This window comes from Phyllopteryx taeniolatus, chromosome 8, assembly GCF_024500385.1.
Source record: "Phyllopteryx taeniolatus isolate TA_2022b chromosome 8, UOR_Ptae_1.2, whole genome shotgun sequence".
NCBI classification, from domain to species: Eukaryota; Metazoa; Chordata; class Actinopteri; order Syngnathiformes; family Syngnathidae; genus Phyllopteryx; species Phyllopteryx taeniolatus.
Window position 1 is genome coordinate 26,246,372 of NC_084509.1, and position 17,423 is coordinate 26,263,794.

Consider the following 17,423-nt stretch of genomic DNA (forward strand, 5'->3'; position numbering starts at 1 on the left):
GGAAGCTCCTTTTCCACCCAATCATGGCACCCACCTGTTCCCAATGAGCCTGTTCACCTGTGGGATGTTCCAAACAGGTGTTTGATGAGCATTCCTCCACTTTCTCACTATTTCTTGCCACCCGTCCCAGCTTTTTTGGAACGTGTTGCAGCCATCAAATTCTAAGTTCATGATTATTTGCTAAAAACAATCAAGTTGCTCAGTTTGAACATTAAATGTCTTTGTCATGTATTCAATTAAATATAGGTTGAACATGATTTGCAAATCATTGTATTCTGATTTTCTTGATGTCTAACACAGCGTCCCAACTTCATTGGAATTGGGGTTGTATGTAACAATTGGCTGGCTATGTACTTGTTTGAAAGAATAAGTAAGCTATACTAAGCTTAGCTAGCTGGCTAAAATATTGACTTTCTCCAAGACTGAACATTGTTTTTCCAAGACTTCAACATTTTCAACCCTCCATGTCTCTAATAAGCGGCCTACTTGCAGTGCTATGCAGAGCTAAGCTAATTTTCTGCTGTCAAACTAATACAAATTGCCAGCTTTTCGGTACAAACAATAACACAAAGGCCACTGTTAACAAGTCAACAATTATTCTTTATTTAGAGTTTTCTACATCGTTTTGGTTTTTTAGCAACAGCTAACTGTAAATGATGTGCGATTGTTCTCGAGCCGGATAACGCCAACATTTACAACGGCGACGACAACAACAACAACATGCTGGAGGCAAACAATCTGTTTAAGAACAGGAAGACTTCCCTATTAAAAAGAAAATTCACAGTCAGCGCTAACATTTAGCTTGTGTTAGCATTGCTAGAAAGGTCAGAATTCGGATCAAACAACAGAGTGAAAATACTCGGTCTTTGCCGTCCGAACTAAGAAGCGATGCCACGTTAGACCACACGAGCACCTGATGCGAGCTAGCTGCAGAATTTTGCAATGATAAATCGTCTTACGGGACACGTGTGATACATAGTGTGCGCTTGTTTTGTCAACATACACGAGGAAAGAATTGTGCTATTCGTCTGGAAAACCCGCGGAGACGCAGAATGAGCAAAAGTCTCGCAATCGGTTAGTCGAACGACGCTGGGAGACGATCGGATCTTCAAGCGACAAACCAAAGCGCTCCAAAACGTCATCGCTTCACATTGCGGGAAAAATAGTCGCGCAGAAACGTATTACCGTTTTTTATTTTTATTTAAATAAGCAAATTAGCGCTAATCATTATGATAAGGTGCTGACATGACAAAGAAAATTACAATTGCTGTTAAGGATCACGTTCAACGACAAATTGCAAAAGGAACATTTTTAACCGACATCTTAATCCAAATTGGAGCACTAGTTTTTTTTTTTTTTTATTATTAAATAAACAAGTTAGTTTTCATTTTTAAAGGTGTGACCATTTCTGAATACAAAAATGACGAAAATTAGCGATTGCATTAATTTAAAAAAATAAAAATTAAATTGAATTTAAATAACTCAAAATCCTCTGACGTCTTCTACCAAACTTGGGCACTGTAGTTTTGTATTAATAATTTCAGGAAATAAATGTGCGCCAATTCAAACGTGCGGATGCTTCAATATGACAATGATGTGCGCTGTTCAAACCAAAATTAGAGCACTCTAGTTGTTGTTTTTGAGTTAAAACAAATAAATCAGCTCTAACTGTGCAGTTGTGGCAATGTTTTGACACAGAGTAAATCGGCGTTATTGAACACGCTCATCGACAAATGTCAATTAAAACAATGCTACAGCCATTTATAGAACATATCTGATCTTTTTAAAGTTTTGTATTTGAATTTAAAAAAAAAAAAAAAAAAAAAAAAAAAAAAAAAAGCTTTATCATTAAGATTGGATTGTTTCAATACTACAAATAATGATGTTAATTGTCAAATTTGGAAGGAAACTGACAAGATCCAGAATCTTCAAGCAAGCCGCTAATTGCGACCGTGTTTCGACGCGACGCAAAAATAACGGCAATCCAAAATCCTCACACGCGGTCTACCAAATTGGAGCACTAATTTAAATTTGTTTTTTTTGGTCTATGTAAAGAAATTCGCGCTGATTGTTATGCCGATGCGCTGATTAAAAATCCCGTTACTCAATAAGCTTCAAATGAAAAAGCACTACATCTTCCTTTATTACACGATCGGGGGCCACCATTTTACCTCCTCAACAACTCGGAATTCAACAATATTGACAAAACAAAACAAAAAAAACGTGTTGCACTGAAAAGGCAACCGCCAACGCATCTTCTTGGACGTACGCACGAAATGAAGATGTCGGCCACGTAGCGTCGCATCATTTTGTTATGTTGTAATTATTCTTAGAGTACGAGATGCGTTAGCCTCCAAATGCTTTGAGGAGAGAGGAAAATTAAATTAAAAAAAACAGGAAAACCGGGGTGAAAAGGAAACTAAAGGTCTCAGCCCGACTTGAAGAGCAAGATGGCGACTTGGCCCAAGTAGAAGTAGATGAAATGTTTGGTCTCGTGAGTCACGTAGCTGCCGAAGTTCCGACCCACGATGCAGTGCCAGGTGGGGTTGTACTTCTTGTCGAACTCCTGACAAAACAGCACAAGATCCACATCAGCGTCTGCCACTGAAGTGGGCAGTTGTTCAAAAGTTATATTTCTCAAAAAGGATCCGCCTTAATGCCAAAGCTGTGCATCAGGCACCACAGTGGGGGCATTTTCTTTTACATGCATGCGCAGTAAGCAAAATGCTTTTGAATAACTGTCCACTCTCGTAGTGACGGATGCACAACTTTGACATCGACTCAGGAGAAGAAAGTAGCTTTTGAATTACTGTCCACTGTAGTGACTGATGTGGTGTTGACAAAGCCTGAATCTTACAATTGAGAGCTTTTTGAACAGTTGGCCACTGTAGTGACTGATGCACAACTTTGCCATCAAGACTCGTGCACCAAAAAAAAAAACAGCTTTTTGAACAGCTGTCCACTGTAGTAAGCGATGCACAACTTTGACAGGACAACAAACGCTTCTGTAGTGACTGATATCCCGCTTTTTGTCTTGAAAAGCGCTCACCTTCTTGATGTAGGCGGCGATGTCCTTCTCGATGTTGTACTTCTCCATGGCCTGCGTGGCGCAGTCCACTGCGTCCTGCTGCATGTCCTCGGACATGTCGGCGTTCTTGATGACGGCCTTCCTGTCAGTCATGGCGACGAGGAGGAGGAGGAGGCTGGAGGCTGCGCGAGGAAGAGGGAGCACGCACGCACGCACGCTGTGACGGAGTGCAAATCGACACACGCGACATGTCCATCAAACGCACGCCGATTATTAGCCCGACAGAGCTAATCATGTAGCCTACAGCTACACGTTATTGTGCGTGTATAAACTTCGGTTGTTGTTGTTGTTGTTGTTTTTACGCGTCACCGACATGACTTGGTGAAACTTGATTCAGGTGAAGAGAAACGACTCGGTCAAATCAATTACGCAGAGAATCACATTCGGTGTCGCCGCGGAAAAAAAAAAAAGAACGACGACCACACATTAACGGAACACAAGAGTTACGTTTCGGAAAGAAAAAAACCAACAACATTGAAACAAGACATTCAGTTCGCTATTCTCCTTCCAATGACGGAAAATGCGAGCTTACCTTTGCTTGACACGGAGATGAACGAAGCGTCCTGAAGGTGCAAATTTGCCAAGGTGCCCCGTCTTCTAATTGCAGTTGATTTTGGCCCAAAACGTACAATGAGCTAGTTGTAGAAAGGTACGTTTGCGTTGCCCTCCCACACAGCGCCCCGCCCCGCCCCTCCAATAGGAGGCTGCGGCCTCCTATTGGCCGAGTCGCCGCGCTGCTCAGGCGTCTTCCAGCAGCGCCTCTATGCCGGCATCTTATTTCCTCCCATAATGCAACAGTCATTCCGCTCATGATTGCATTGATTCAATATTGCATAAGTACACATTTAAAACCCTCTTCGCGGTTGCGCTCGCTCGTTTTTACCATACAAAACGAGCCACGATAGCTTGCGGCTAAGAACATTAAATAAGAGACGCATGATGGATCTTTTTCAGGTGTTTTATTGAAAACGCTAGAAGAAAAAAAAGGTTAGATTATGCAAAGAAGTCAACATTGAAACTAACTCCCCCGTATGAAACCCTCCCCAAATTTTGATTTGGATTCCCCTCATACCAGGCATCTACGATTCCATCCTTTGATCCAACTTCCTGGTCCTCTGTTTTTCTCTCGTCAATTTTCTCGCCATTATCACTGAAAAAATTTTATGAAAGAGAGGCAGGTGGCAGGCTATTTCAAAATAAAAATAAAGAAAAAAAAAAAGTTGCTCCGGGAGGTCCCCCGTTAATTAGTTCTGAGAATTTTGTTGGGAAATCCTGGAAAACTGATCCCGTTCCCGTGCATCCATCCTTGCCTATAATCCCTTTCCTAAAAATCGATCCAGCTCCAAAGGATTGCGATCCACTGAGCCACTCCTCTCCAATCAAAACCTTGAAATACCAGGAAGAAAATCAGAGGCAGACCGTTAGAACAGAACGTACACAAAATTGGGGGCAAGGCAAAAACAAAAAAACAAAAAAATGCCAGAAAGAGCAGGATAGCCAAAAAAAAAAAAAAAAAAAAAAAAATCCCTAACATTGCATCAAGTCTGATTTGAAAATCAAAGATGTTACACTGCAATCACAACACTTTTTTTTTTTTTTTTTTTTTTGTGCGTGTGTCTGTGTTACAGGCCAGAGAGGCGTTTGAAAACTATGACATGCACGACAACAACAAAGCAATGACGTGATTGACGGAATGTGAAGCATACCATGGCCTCCATTTGATGTCCTATCCTGACCATACAAATGAAATGCGCTCCACCACAATTGGTTTTTATTCCCAATCACTTTAATCCTTCTCTTCAGAAGTCTAAAGGAAGACACAAGGTAAAATACAGTTAAAGCGTTGGTGTCTCGGTTTGGCCAAATATCCAATGATAAGAAGCCTTTTTTCTTTTTTTTTTTCTTAAAAGTTACAAAAACATTGTGCGGCTCAACATTTTTGGGAGGGAGGAGAGAGAAGGGGGAAAACGGGGAGGAGGAAAAGAAGGGAGGGAAGAAGGAGGGGGCGTACATCTACAGACCAAGTTTAACCACAAGGACAAAAAAAAAAAAAGAGCCATTAAAAACTGTTTTGGGGGTTACATCTAGGGTTGCAAAACGGCGGGAATTTTCAAGAGTTGCAAACTCGCCGTGGGAATTTGGGGGCGGAGCAACGGAAATAAAGCGGGAAATGACCAAATTGAAGCTTGGTTCTCTTCTCGGGTTCTTAAAATGTTTTTACTTTGGCGATCATGTTGAAGAGGGAGACGATGTTTTCATACAATCAAGGCGCTAATTGCCGTGATTGGTCACGGCAATTAACTGTCAATAACAAAAATGCTACAACCATTTGGGGCAAGATATTGTAACTTTTTTTCTTTATCCGAATAAAAACGAATTCGTGCAAATCATTAAGATGTGCTGACGATGCTCATCGTCAAACGTTTCCAACATCACCGACCAAGCTGAAGCTCTGTCGTATTTTTGATACGACCGACAAATTTGAGCACTAAAACTGGATTTCACGCAAATACAATTGAATATCTTCCTTAACCCTCAATTAAATGCAAATGATTATCATCAATGAATCTAGATGTTTGTTACTCTTGAGTAATATTTACCTTAACCTTGTTTTTGTTCTTCAATTAGACTTCAATAGAATATGTAAATATTGATAAGGTTCTGCTCACAAATCCATGGAAATGCTTTTTAAGTGTATTTTGCACGGATGTCGTCTGTTTAGGGCAAGACAAAATGTTAGCGTTTATGCTCGATAACGATACCTTTCCCAAATTCCTCAGCTCCAACTTCCCACGGAAGCGCACTGGACAGGTTCCGGAAGTGTGCCGGAAATTCCCCGGCCCTTTGGCAACCCTAGTTACATCACAGGACGGAAGGGGAGGAACGCCACCGGGTTTTCTAGGAGCGGGATCGGGATCGAGAGCCGCTGTGTCGCGGCGAGTAGCGTGGCGACGCCCGTCCGCGTCCTCGGGAGTCGCTGCGGCTGCGGCTGCGGCTGGGACTGCGACTGCGACTGCGGCTCCTGCTCCGGCTGCCGCGACTGCGCGAGCGGGATCGTCCGTAACTCGGGCTGCGGGGACCGTCTAATTTCACGCGAACGTACGCCGTCTCTCCCTGGCGGCACACAACACAACTGCACATTGTAGACGGAAGGGCGCAAACGAGGACGAGGGCCCCGGCGTGGCCGAAAAGGGGTACTCACCTCGCTTGGCAACACCCACACAAATCCACAGAGCCAAGAGACCAAAGCGCTAACAACATACCTCGTGCGAGCGGAATTTGGAGTTGTCCAGCTTTCGGACGGCATAGGTCATGTCTTCCTTGCGCACAAACTCGACGACGCCGGTGCCGTCTCGGTACACGTCGGCGTAGCACACGTCGCCCGCCTCGCGCATGTGGTCCTTCAGGTCCTGCCAGCTGCCGCTCTGAGGGAGCCCTGGACACGCAAGACGGCGTGCGAGAACGCCACGCTTTTCTTTAGAGCCGCAACAATGACTGGATTAGTCGAAAACAGACCGATTATCAAATTAATCGACAACTATTTTGATATTCAATTAATTGGGGCTTCAAACCAGGATTAGGGTCTCAAGGTAAACAACACATTGACAATAACTACGCTTCAAACTTTATATTGCACTTAGATGACAGTTAATGATGCCAAAAGGTTTCCCACAAAGCCTGCGCCGCATTTTTAAAAAGTATACGACGGGAAAAGAAATCTATTTTTATTGTTTTCTAACTCTGTTTGTTTCCCACTGCGCTAACATAATCACCCTGATACGGATTTGTCACATCTGCGGCGGCAACAAAATGCGCGGCGCTTTTTATAGCATCAAAGCATATTTGGCCTCAAATATTTTGTGTTGTCTCACGCTGCTGCCACTCATCTCACACACACACACACACACACACACACACCCTTTCATCGCAAATGAAAAGCACTTCAAAGTTGTCCAACACATTATTTCATTAATAACTCCTTGAGAGTGTACAGTACATGTTAAAAGTCAAAGTTTTGATTTAGACAACTAAAATTCAAACAGGACACGGCGCGACGAGTCATAGTTAGCAAGACAACGGGGCGGGCTTACCGGACACAATCACCCTGTACTCGGAGCGTCTGGACGGGGGGCCGTAGCGGCCTCTGTGGGCTCCGCCGCCGGCCCCGCCGCCGGCCCCGCCGAAGCTGCCGCCTCTGGTGCCCCTGCCGCTCCGGGGGAACTCGACGCGCAGCCGGTAGCCGTCGTAGTCGTACCCGTCCCGGCCGTACACCGCGTCGCCGGCGTCCCTGGCCGCGAAAGCGTAAGTCGCAGCGGAAACGGGAGCGTTAGAAGCACGCATTGTTGCATGTGCTTTCACAAAGTGTTTGAACTTATACATTCAAAAACAAATGTGCATTGTTTTTTCTTTCAAAAGTCACCTGTCAATCAAATATACGTTAACGTTCGCCCTGCTCCCATATTTTTGGGCCTAGCGACTGTTTGTGTATGGAGGATGGAGAATTTTGCCACATTTGACGACTGGCGAGTGTTACTGCTGGGACAAGTTCACTACAACTCCAATGTAGGGAGGTCCCAATCCAACTTTGCCACTTCCGATCCAATACTGATATTGCAACTTTGACTTTAGGCCGATATCGGTCCGATCCGATATCAGCGATAATCATGCATCATTAACTAATTTTGTAATATGGAATGTTAGAAAAGGTTTGATCAAGTCAGAAAACAAGAAAAATGCAACAACAAGAAAGAGTACAGTTGCATCAAGTCAACCTTTGCGGATTATCAAAATCGGTATGTTACTAAATCCTGAAAAACGACCGTCATTTTCTTTCCATTTCACTGTGCCGGAAACGGGGTACGTGAATTTAGCGGCGGTCCACCAAAATCGCATTTTCTCATTGTTTCGCGCAAAGTAATTCTGATTTTTGACATTTTCAATTCGGTTGATTTTTTATTTTTTTTTTTTTTTGGGTGGTTCTGACAAAGATGAAATTGTTCCTCGATTTCGGCATCGAAAAAAAAAATAAAATAAAAAAAATAAAAACCACACGTTCATAGGATTCGTGCACGACAGAAACATACACGTCCTGGAGTCACGACTATTATTCTGGTTCTCGGTGACTTTTGAAGTGAATCTGACGATGCGTTTGCTCTCCGTTTGACCCGGAAAATGAGATTGCTCGAGCGGATGCCATGGCCAAATCTGAATATGGCCTATTAAACATCATATTTTCAACCGATAAGACTAACAGCCGTGCATTTATTTATTTATTTATTTATTTATTTTAAACCAACGAGTCAAGGTTTTGGTCACAAATTCCCTCATTTTCATAGATTTCTGAGCAGAAAATTATCGGCATAAGAAGTGGCATAAAATGGTTTAATCACCATCGGATTCTTAGAAAGTAGGCCCATTCTGTTCGTGGAACATCCAACGAGATCCTCCATTTTGATTAAAAAGCATTTTCAACATTTTGGTAACATAACTACATGACCCGTCCTGAACGATTGCCTATTTTACACACACAAAGACAAAACCTTTTAGCGAGCACTTTGGCCATTTTTTGTTGATAGTGTGACAGTACGTTAAGGAAAACTTCGGCACTTACGCTACGAGGCTAAGCAGAATCAAACAATAACGACGTAATAAGTGTTTGGTCTGCTCCTACGAGAAAAATGCTAGCAGTTAGCCACAAAATGGCGGCTCACTGGCTGAAGGCAGCCAAGCTCAGCGACCACCAGCGCCTCACCTCGGGTCTTCGAACTCAATAAAGGCGAACGGCGGGCCTCCTCTGCGGTTTTTCAGGTCGATGTCCCGAATGGTGCCGTACTTGTAGAAGACCTCCTCCACGTCTTTGGTGCGGATGTCAGGCGGCAGGTTGCCCACGTAGATTCGGCAGTCGTTGTTCCCCGCCGGGCCTCGCACAACGCCAGACATCGCGCTTCGTGGACGGGGCTCGTTCGCTGCTGCTGCTGCTGCTAACTCGACGAACTTCTCTCAAAATCCCACTGGTTGTGCCGTCCCGAGCGGAGATAAGACGTTCAATTCCCCGCAAGAGTGGGGCTGTGCGGGGCGGGGCGGGGCGGAGGTTCAGTCACGCTCCGTGTGGTTGTTTTGTTTGCGTTGGACGGCGACGACAACGACGAGCATCTTCGCGCGTGTGCCTCAGCCTTCCTTCACATTCCCCGCCGACGCGTTATAAAGATTCCCACATGGGTTCCAGGCAGCACACGCCCCGCTGCAACACGATTGGCTCCTGCGTCGCGGAAAAGGGCAGGCTACGCAGATGTGAAACATGCGACTCATTTGTACCAAATCAAAACAAATATGTTTGTTATGGTTAGGTTTAGGGCTAAGGTTGTTCTTAAAACGGTTTAGGATGGGATAATGTGAGGATTAGGGTGCATTAGTGTTAGTGAGAAACATATTAACGCCGCCACACTATTGTCGTTTTTTTTTCCAGTCTGGAAGCGGTAGCGCGTGTTCAACCGGGATACAACAGCCAATCATAGTGCAGCGCGTCTTGGAGCCAGTAAAATTGGAGCAGGGCGTGTCTTGCCTGGAAATTATGTGGGAATCCTAATACCGCCTCTCCGACACTCACCTGACTTCCGGAGTGCAGCGGAGTTCACGAAAATTCAACTACTTCCGCGTAACAAAGTAGTCCGCCGCGTACAGCACCGAGCTAAACAAACAAAAATAAATTGTTCTGACAAAGAGACTTCAGAACATAGATAAATATATATATTGATTTTACTTATTCCAAAATGTTTTGAGAAGCATTTTAACAACGGATATCTGAAAAGGACAACACATCTCCCAAACTGGAATACAAATCAACGGGAAATGATGTATGATTATTACATTACCCGCATTATTATTGCAACAAAACAAAAAAAATATCCATAGATGAAGAGTCATAAAACGTAACTCATTGTTTTTAATTTGTATATATGTATGTATGTACGTAAATAACTTCAAATTCCAGTTTGCAGGTTATCCAACGACCTCAAAAAAAATAATATAAAAAAATATATATATATATATATATATATATTTTTTTTAAATCTATTCTCAGTAGTACTTCCCTACAGCCAGCAGAGGGAGCGCCCACTTCCTCAATTAAAATGCAACTGTCAATAGCCACGCCTTCAAATCCAAATTGCGTCATTCATTTGCGCCACTGAAGTGCAGTGAACGTCTTTTGCAAATTAAGAACATTCCATGAATTTGCTCCCCTGTCCAAAAATTGATAAATGGTGTCATCTGGTATAAAAGATTGATCACGAAAATGTTGTCTAGAATGAAGCCCATTTTACCTAAATGATATCATGCAATAAATGTTTTTAAAAATGTAGTTTTCATGGGTTTTGAGTGACTAAAAGTGTCAAGGATGTAGCCAAAAGGTAAAAGTTGATATGAACAGTATATTATTAATATGTTACAGTTGGAAATGACGAAATCAGACAAAAATCCTCACCCTTGGGAACTTTCAATGCATTTGCATTAATGCAGCTAAAATTGGGCAAGAAAAAATAAAATAAAATAAAAAAGAGGGACACAAATGTTTGTATGTAAATATGCCAACACTTTTATTAGGATTTTTATAAAATTTTTTTGTCATCACAGGCTGCAAAGAACACCACATTTGATGGGTTTTAAACTACGGTTAGGCTTTTAAATTAGGGTTAGGGTCTCCAGCCAGGGTTTGGGGTTATGGCTTTAAATTAGGATTTCAAGTCAAAGTTAGGGTTTTAAACAAGGGTTATGGTTTTATAATAGCACCGAATATCTCAATTATGGTTTCAATTTGACGTTTCAAATCAGGGATAGGGTTGCAAGCAAGTATTATGGTTTTCAATTCATATTTAAAGCCGTGGTTATAGTTTCAAATTCAAGTTTGAAGACACTTTTAAGGTCTCAAGTTAGGGTTTCAAGCCTGTTTAGGTTTCAAAGTAGGGTTCAAGTTAATGTTTCAAATCAGGGATAGGGTTTTAAACCAGGATTAGCGTGAAAGACAAGTTGAGGGTTTGGGTTGCAGGGTAAGCTTTCAAGCAAGAGTTGCGCTTTTACATTAAGAGTTCAAGCTGGGGTTATGGTTTCAAAAGCAGGGTTCAAAGAAAAAGAGGTTTAGGGTCTCAAGTTAGGGTTTCAAGCTGCTTTAAGGAGTTAAACAAGCGTTGGCGTTTCAAATGAAGGTTTCAAATCAGGGTTAGGTTTCAAAGTAGCGTTTACGATCTGGATTGTAGTTTCAAATGTTTGAAGACAAATTTAGGGTCTCACGTTAGAGTTAAGGTTTGAAACAAGGGTTCGTATATTCAACTCGGTACTTGTACATTTAATAGAAATCGAAAGACTTTTGTCGCGTTTGTACGGCGAAGGAGGCGTCTCGGCGTCAGGGCCGTCGTCTTCAGTACGAGTAGCGGGATCCGTAGACGCCGTGCGCAGAATCGGCGTAGTTGTCGGCGCCCTTGTACTTTCCTCGACACGCCAGACTGTTGACCTGACACACGCGCGCGCGGGCGCACACAAACACACAACACGGGAAACATTCGCTCACGTTAAGTCTTCCGAAATGCGGCGGCGCTGTACTTGCGTAGATTTTTCGGGCATCTGTGATTTACTTGAGTATTTATTGCTACTTGCGCTCCGGACATCTGAAAACAGAAGTCCGTGCTTTCGACTCGTTCGTTGTCAAAACCCGAAAAAGCCAACATATCCAAATATTGCTTTGCCGCCATCTTGTGGCGTCTTTGACAAGGAACGCCGTTAGCGCTTGCGTGTCAAGGAGTCGAATCGGTGTTTGTACTTGATCGTTTCTCTGTTTGCAAATGGAGAAGACGCTCTGTACTTGCGCGACGACTCGTGCGCCCTCTGACCTCGGCCCTCTTGACGAACTGCTCGGTGGCGGCCTTCTCGTTCTCCTTGTGTCCGCGCCAGGCCCGCAGCGCCGAGGCCTGCAGGGCGCGGCCGAAGGAGAAGGTGAGGGTCCAGGGTTTGGCCAGGGGGCAGTTGACGATGGCGTTCAGGTGCGCGGACGCCTCCTCCTCGCTCTGGCCGCCCGAGAGGAAGGCCACGCCTACCCGGGGACGCCACGCGTTTAGTCGAGACCTTTTCGCCACCGCGTCGCCGTTCGGGTCGGGGCGGACTTACCCGCCACCGCCGGGGGGACCGTGCGGCGCAGGGCGGTGAGGGTCGCCATGGCTACGTCCTCCGGGCTGTACTTTTTGCTGCAGCCGTGGCCCGGCGTGACCATGTTGGGTTTGAGCAGCGTGCCCTCCAGGTACACGTGGTGGTCCGACATGGCCCGGTAGACGGCCGACAGCACCTGGAGTCCGAAAGCCGCGTTTCGTGATTTCGTACCACTCCGACCCGCCGCCGACGGCTCGCTCACCTTCTCCGTGACGTACTGGCAGCGCTTCAGGTCGTGATCGCCGTCCGGCAGGAGCTCGGGCTCGATGACGGGCACCAGGCCGTGCTGGAGGAGAAGGAACATTCAAATTGGAAGTGGCGAAAGCGGCGCTGCCTCGGTCACGCGACAGAAGGTTTGGTTTTGCAGCGGCGCCATCTGAAGTTGACGCGACGCCGAGCTGACAAGTTTGATGAGCGCGCTCACCTGCTGGCAGATGCTGGAGTAGCGTGCCAGGACGTTGGCGTTCTCCGCGATGGCCAGCTTGGACGGGTTGGCGTCGCCGATCTTCATCACGCAGCGCCACTTGGCGAAGGAGGCGCCGTCTTTTTTGTACTGGGCGCAGCGCTCTGACAAGCCGTCCAGTCCTGGGGGGTGCAAATTTGACACACCTTGAGAGTTGGTTTTTTTTTTTTCCTGGCGAGGAAGAGGAGACCACCGAATGCCGGCACATTTGCAGCTCTCACCCTGGGTGGCGGTTTCGCCGCAGGTTCCCGCCAGAGGAACGACACCCTTGTCAACCTGAGCAGCAGAAGACAAAGGCAGGCGCGTGAACTCCGACCCCTGGGAAATCGTCACGCTGTCCGCCTGCGAGCGGCGTGGGTGATCTCGGCAAAGGAGAAGCGCTCGCTTACAGATTGAGACAGATTTGGGGATTTGGGAGGGCAGCGGACCTCGGCATTCCCGCGGATTCGCCGAGTCGCGGATTTTTCTTCTTCTTTTCAATTTGTCTTCACTTTTTTTCCCATTTTGGGGGCGAACCGACAACCCCAAAAACGCTCGTTGGCGGTTTATCCTCACCTAATCAAGATTTTCTGTGATTTAAAAAAAAAAAACTATTACTCTTCACAGATTTTATTTTTCATATTTTTTTCAGTTTTTTTGGGGGGGTCAAATTTCTTTCAACTTAAATAAGTCATTTTTTTTTTTCAATGGCAATTATTGCCAGATTTTCACTATTAGCAGATTATTTTGTATTTTTTTTGCCAAAAGTGTTTTTGGCAGCTTCTCCTCACTGGAATTATAACGGGCATGAAACTGTACTGAAAAAGTTGTAAGATCAACGAGTTCATCTCATTTTTACGGGCCGCTAAAAAGCGGACAGTAGGCCGTAAAAATACCCAGCGGGCCTTAGTTTGGACAGCCCTTTCCCGAACCCAAGCGTGACCGCACCTTGACGCCGACCAGGATGCCTCTGTCCCGGATCATCTTGACGAAGCTGACCCCGCCGTCCGAGTGCTGGTAGAGCGTCTCGTGGAAGAAGATGACGCCGCCGATGCAGCCGTTGACGCGCTCGTCGGCGCCGAAGAGGATCTGACGGAACTGACGGCGGTTCTCCTCCGTGTTCTCCACGCCCACCTGGGCCAGACGCTTGGCCATGCTGCCTGCCGCAAAAAAAGGCCACGCTCCAAAAGCTCACGCGCTTCCCAAACCAATCGAGTCGCACCCGGCGAGTTGTCGACGTACCCACTGACTCGTCGGCGGCCAGGATGCCCTTCCCCGGAGAGACGATGCGCGCGGCGGTCTCGTGGAGTTCCTTCTTCTGGGCCTCGGACAGGCCGGCGAACTGGTGCGTCATGTCGACCAACTGCGGCGCTACCGGCAGAAGAGGGCGCTGCTGAGTAATCGCGTGGAATACGATTGAGAAAAACGGAATCGAGCATATAACTGTGATCGAAATCCCTCCATGTCCACCGTGCTGCATGCTGTGAGTTGGAGTGAACACATGAACTTATATTACGTCATAAACGGAGTTCCACACCTGCGATATCGGTCGAGCGCGATATAGCAGGCGACGTCAAAATACGATTCCATTTTTCATTCGTTCGACATCGATTTTTAACTGCGTTCGTATTATTTAGCATTTAACTATTTAGATCAAATAACTTGGTCGCCAAGGTTGATGAAATACAAACATTTACAAATATCGTACCATTTCAATAGTGATAAACTAATCAGTAAGTTTTTTTCAATGCAATAAATTGTAAAAAAAAATTAAAAATTTTTTTTTTTTTAAAAACTACCTAAACCCTTTATTATAGAAAATCAAACCCAAGAATTCAAAATTTTAAAAAAGCAACAAGAAACAAATTTTTAAAAATATTTGGGGGGCATAGAAATTCCACCATCCATTTTCCGAGCCGCTTCTCCTCACGCGGGTCGCGGGCGTGCTGGAGCCCATCGCAGCCATCTTGAGGTAGGAGGCGGGGTACGCCCTGAACCGGTGGCCAGCCAATCGCAGGGCACACAGAAACAAACAACCATCCGCACTCACATTCACACCTACGAGCAATTTAGAGTCTTCAATTAATGCATGTTTTTGGGGTGTGGGAGGAAACCGGAGTGCCCGGAAAAAAGCCCACGCAGGCACGGGGAGAACGGGCAAACTCCACACAGGCGGGGCCGGAGTTGAACCCGCAACCTCAGAACTGCGAGGCAGATGTGCGAACCACCCTGCCGCTGGGAGAGAAATTGCAATGAAAAAAATAATAATTCCAAAAAGAAATAACAAACACATAAAATGGAATTAAAAATTAATAACAGGAGAAAGAGGCCAATAAACACATCCATTTTTTCCCCCACAAAATAAATTACACAAATATTTTTAAAATTCAAAAACTTTCTGGATTTTCCGAAATAAATGAAATATTAAATACACACATTTTACATTTACATCTAATTTGATTTAAAATAAAAAGTGCAAAATTAGGCCAATAAACATCCCTTTTCTAGCTTTATTTCAAATTAACCGAATCAACTAAACTAAATATGAAGTCAAAATGAAAACATTTTCCAAAAATCAAATTTATTTTAGGATTAGAAACAGAAATGATAAGCCAATAGACACGTCCTATTTTAAGATTTTACAAAAGAAAAATTATATAACAAATATCTTGAAAATTAACTCAATGAAAAGTGATTCAAATAATAATAATAATACAAAAAAATTCCGATCTAATTTTAAGTGAAAACCAGCATTGATATATAAAAGTAACTACTGCGATGGCTTAAAATGCTAGTTGAAAGTTTACTCACTTGGTCATTTACTTTGGGAAAAAAAAAAAAAAAAAAGCAGGAAGTGGTACCTACCTGACAGGAAGTGAAGCTCGCGGCGGTTCTCTGTGACGGGACGAACGAGGACGATGGCGGCGTCCTTTTCACTGCATCCGGTGCTGTGGGCGGAGCTTGCACGCCCTTGTCTCTCACGCCATATAAGGGCACGACCATTCGGCAGAATCGTTTCTCTTCTCCACTCAGCAAAAAAAAAAAAAAAAAATCATTTCAAAAAGCCAATTAGCTGTCAATTAAGTGCAACATTATCAACCGTGGCATTTATTAAGACGTCCGTGAGTTAAGTTATTGAATCAAAGAGCCTAAAGCAACCCAATTCGGGCCTTTAGCCGCGTTGCTATTTACGGCTACGCTAATTAGCTCAAATGTCCCCTGGGAGGCTGTGGTCAACCCTCCTGCTAATCGGGTCCTCACTCAGCCATCCTCACGGGACTTTCAAACGCTCGCAAAGCAATTCAGCAACTTCAGGCTTCAAGTGTGCGCGAGGGATAGGAAGTCAGAGCTTTTAAAAAAAAAATAAAAATGGCGTCACACAGAAGGTACTTCCGGATGTCAACGATCGCTTCCACTGAGCAAATTCGGATTTGTTTTTATGTGGTGTGATGACACTCGTATCCGCAACTGAGGTGTAGTTAGCATCTTCAGCTTCATAAATTGGATCCCGGTCGGTATCGTCTAGGATGTCTAAGAAAAAAAACCAAAACAAAAAAGAAACTAACTGGGATGACGAAAAAAAGTTGGGGAGTCCAAACATCGGTCAAATATATCAAAATTTCATGACAGATGATAAATGACATTCACTTGTTCTAACATGCAGATGCAGACAATGCGGTGATACATTTGAAATAAATATGAATATGGAGAGCAATAATGAGTATATTTGAGCCGCGGACAACGAGAGCGGGCCAACTCCTTTTTTTGTCATTTTGCAGGAGAAGAGATTTGTAGTTGTATGGCTGCGGTAAAAACCTGGGAGATTTATATTTTTGGTTTAACACACGTTAAAAGATCTGACAAAACCAACCAACAATGTCTTCTCGTCAAAACTCACCTTCAATTTCATTGGTGTGTTCTTCACGCATCGGCAGATTTTTTTTTTCGCACTTTTACCCACAGCTGAGGAACTGTCGTCCTCTTTGTGAGTTTGACTCCGAAATAACGTCTGGGCCCCACCCACCCACGGCGTGTCAAGCGTGGCTTTGCGCGGGTGCCCGCGCTGGAGATTTCGTGCTGCTCCCATTCATGAGTGCGAAATAGATCAAGAACAGCAATTACATGTGGACGCTTCCATTGGGACGCCGTCGCTGTCAGACAATTAAAAGCACGTAATGACCCTGCTTTATCTAGCGCTCCTATTGAGGCCGCCCTCATTGGCTGGCTGGCTCGGCCTCCTCTAAATGGGTCAGCTCAAAGTTAGCAGTGACGCACGCTCGGAAGCGCAGCTAGGTGATTTGCAATTGTTGCGTTTGGTTGTCTTTTTTTATGCGAGGTGGCAGGCATGCCAAAGAAGTGGGACGTGGCTGTGCTCAGAACGAGCCAATCGCATTTGCACTCGTGTGAAATGGGAGTCGGCGCACACCTGCGACCATTCAAAGTGCGTCTGATGAACCAAAAACTAAAGTTCAGCTGTTCAAGAGGGCTTTTCCTGACATGTTTTGCTTTCTAGGCTCTTAGGATTTTGCACTAACCCTGACTTGTATTTGGAACTGTTCGCAATTGGCCCCAGTTCCAGCTGAAGATAAAGAGCCCGCCCCGACGCAGGATGCTGCCGCCAGCTGTCGTGTTCTTTTGGTGGCGAGCAGCTGGAACTGGGGCCTCAGTCAAGGCGGAGGCAGGAATCATATACAGTTG

General features: G+C 44.8%; 3 protein-coding genes across 9 annotated transcripts; all 3 read right to left on the reverse strand.

Annotated features, from left to right (window-relative positions):
* Window positions 1-579: 579 nt before the first annotated feature.
* On the reverse strand, window positions 580-3,780 carry dynll2a (dynein, light chain, LC8-type 2a). 2 transcript variants are annotated; one of them, XM_061782155.1, is made up of 3 exons: window positions 3,621-3,780; window positions 3,050-3,210; window positions 580-2,566 (listed from the first exon to the last, which is right to left on the reverse strand). In XM_061782155.1, exons 2-3 carry the CDS (start codon window positions 3,179-3,181, stop codon window positions 2,429-2,431), a joined length of 270 nt encoding a protein of 89 aa, XP_061638139.1. In that variant the 5' UTR covers window positions 3,182-3,210; window positions 3,621-3,780; the 3' UTR covers window positions 580-2,428. The 2 variants fall into 2 exon arrangements, with proteins under 2 accessions (XP_061638139.1, XP_061638140.1); XM_061782156.1 differs by having other exon boundaries at window positions 3,050-3,245; window positions 3,621-3,772.
* Window positions 3,781-4,030: 250 nt separating this feature from the next.
* srsf1a (serine and arginine rich splicing factor 1a) lies at window positions 4,031-9,300 on the reverse strand. Of its 5 annotated transcripts, none has more exons than XM_061782152.1 (6): window positions 8,841-9,300; window positions 7,180-7,376; window positions 6,352-6,563; window positions 5,979-6,202; window positions 4,795-4,895; window positions 4,031-4,474 (listed from the first exon to the last, which is right to left on the reverse strand). In XM_061782152.1, the coding sequence occupies exons 1-4, from the start codon at window positions 9,026-9,028 to the stop codon at window positions 5,987-5,989; spliced, it is 813 nt and encodes a 270-aa protein (XP_061638136.1). In that variant the 5' UTR covers window positions 9,029-9,300; the 3' UTR covers window positions 4,031-4,474; window positions 4,795-4,895; window positions 5,979-5,986. The 5 variants fall into 5 exon arrangements, with proteins under 5 accessions (XP_061638136.1, XP_061638135.1, XP_061638133.1 ...); XM_061782151.1 differs by having other exon boundaries at window positions 5,851-6,202; window positions 8,841-9,299; XM_061782149.1 differs by having other exon boundaries at window positions 4,795-6,202; window positions 8,841-9,299.
* A 1,358-nt stretch (window positions 9,301-10,658) lies between these two features.
* Window positions 10,659-16,983, reverse strand: aldoca (aldolase C, fructose-bisphosphate, a). 2 transcript variants are annotated; one of them, XM_061782983.1, is made up of 10 exons: window positions 16,624-16,983; window positions 15,591-15,748; window positions 13,968-14,088; window positions 13,674-13,885; window positions 12,968-13,022; window positions 12,708-12,868; window positions 12,486-12,569; window positions 12,245-12,419; window positions 11,971-12,170; window positions 10,659-11,594 (listed from the first exon to the last, which is right to left on the reverse strand). In XM_061782983.1, exons 1-10 carry the CDS (start codon window positions 16,652-16,654, stop codon window positions 11,502-11,504), a joined length of 1,290 nt encoding a protein of 429 aa, XP_061638967.1. In that variant the 5' UTR covers window positions 16,655-16,983; the 3' UTR covers window positions 10,659-11,501. The 2 variants fall into 2 exon arrangements, with proteins under 2 accessions (XP_061638967.1, XP_061638968.1); XM_061782984.1 differs by lacking the exon at window positions 16,624-16,983 and having other exon boundaries at window positions 13,968-14,096; window positions 15,591-15,719.
* Between the last annotated feature and the right edge of the window lie 440 nt (window positions 16,984-17,423).

Coding starts and splice junctions, on each gene's coding strand:
- dynll2a (XM_061782155.1), bottom strand. CDS start 3,181: ATGACTGACAGGAAGGCCGTCATCAAGAACGCCGACATGTCCGAGGAC. Junction 2,567..3,049: donor TCGCCGCCTACATCAAGAAG/GTGAGCGCTTTT, acceptor CTGTTTTGTCAG/GAGTTCGACAAGAAGTACAA.
- srsf1a (XM_061782152.1), bottom strand. CDS start 9,028: ATGTCTGGCGTTGTGCGAGGCCCGGCGGGGAACAACGACTGCCGAATC. Junction 7,377..8,840: donor ATTGAGTTCGAAGACCCGAG/GTGAGGCGCTGG, acceptor TTTCGCGGCCAG/GGACGCCGGCGACGCGGTGT. Junction 6,564..7,179: donor GTACAGGGTGATTGTGTCCG/GTAAGCCCGCCC, acceptor GCGGCTCTAAAG/AAAAGCGTGGCGTTCTCGCA.
- aldoca (XM_061782983.1), bottom strand. CDS start 16,654: ATGCGTGAAGAACACACCAATGAAATTGAAG. Junction 12,420..12,485: donor GCCAGTACGTCACGGAGAAG/GTGAGCGAGCCG, acceptor TTCGGACTCCAG/GTGCTGTCGGCCGTCTACCG. Junction 11,595..11,970: donor AGTTCGTCAAGAGGGCCGAG/GTCAGAGGGCGC, acceptor CGCGTGTGTCAG/GTCAACAGTCTGGCGTGTCG.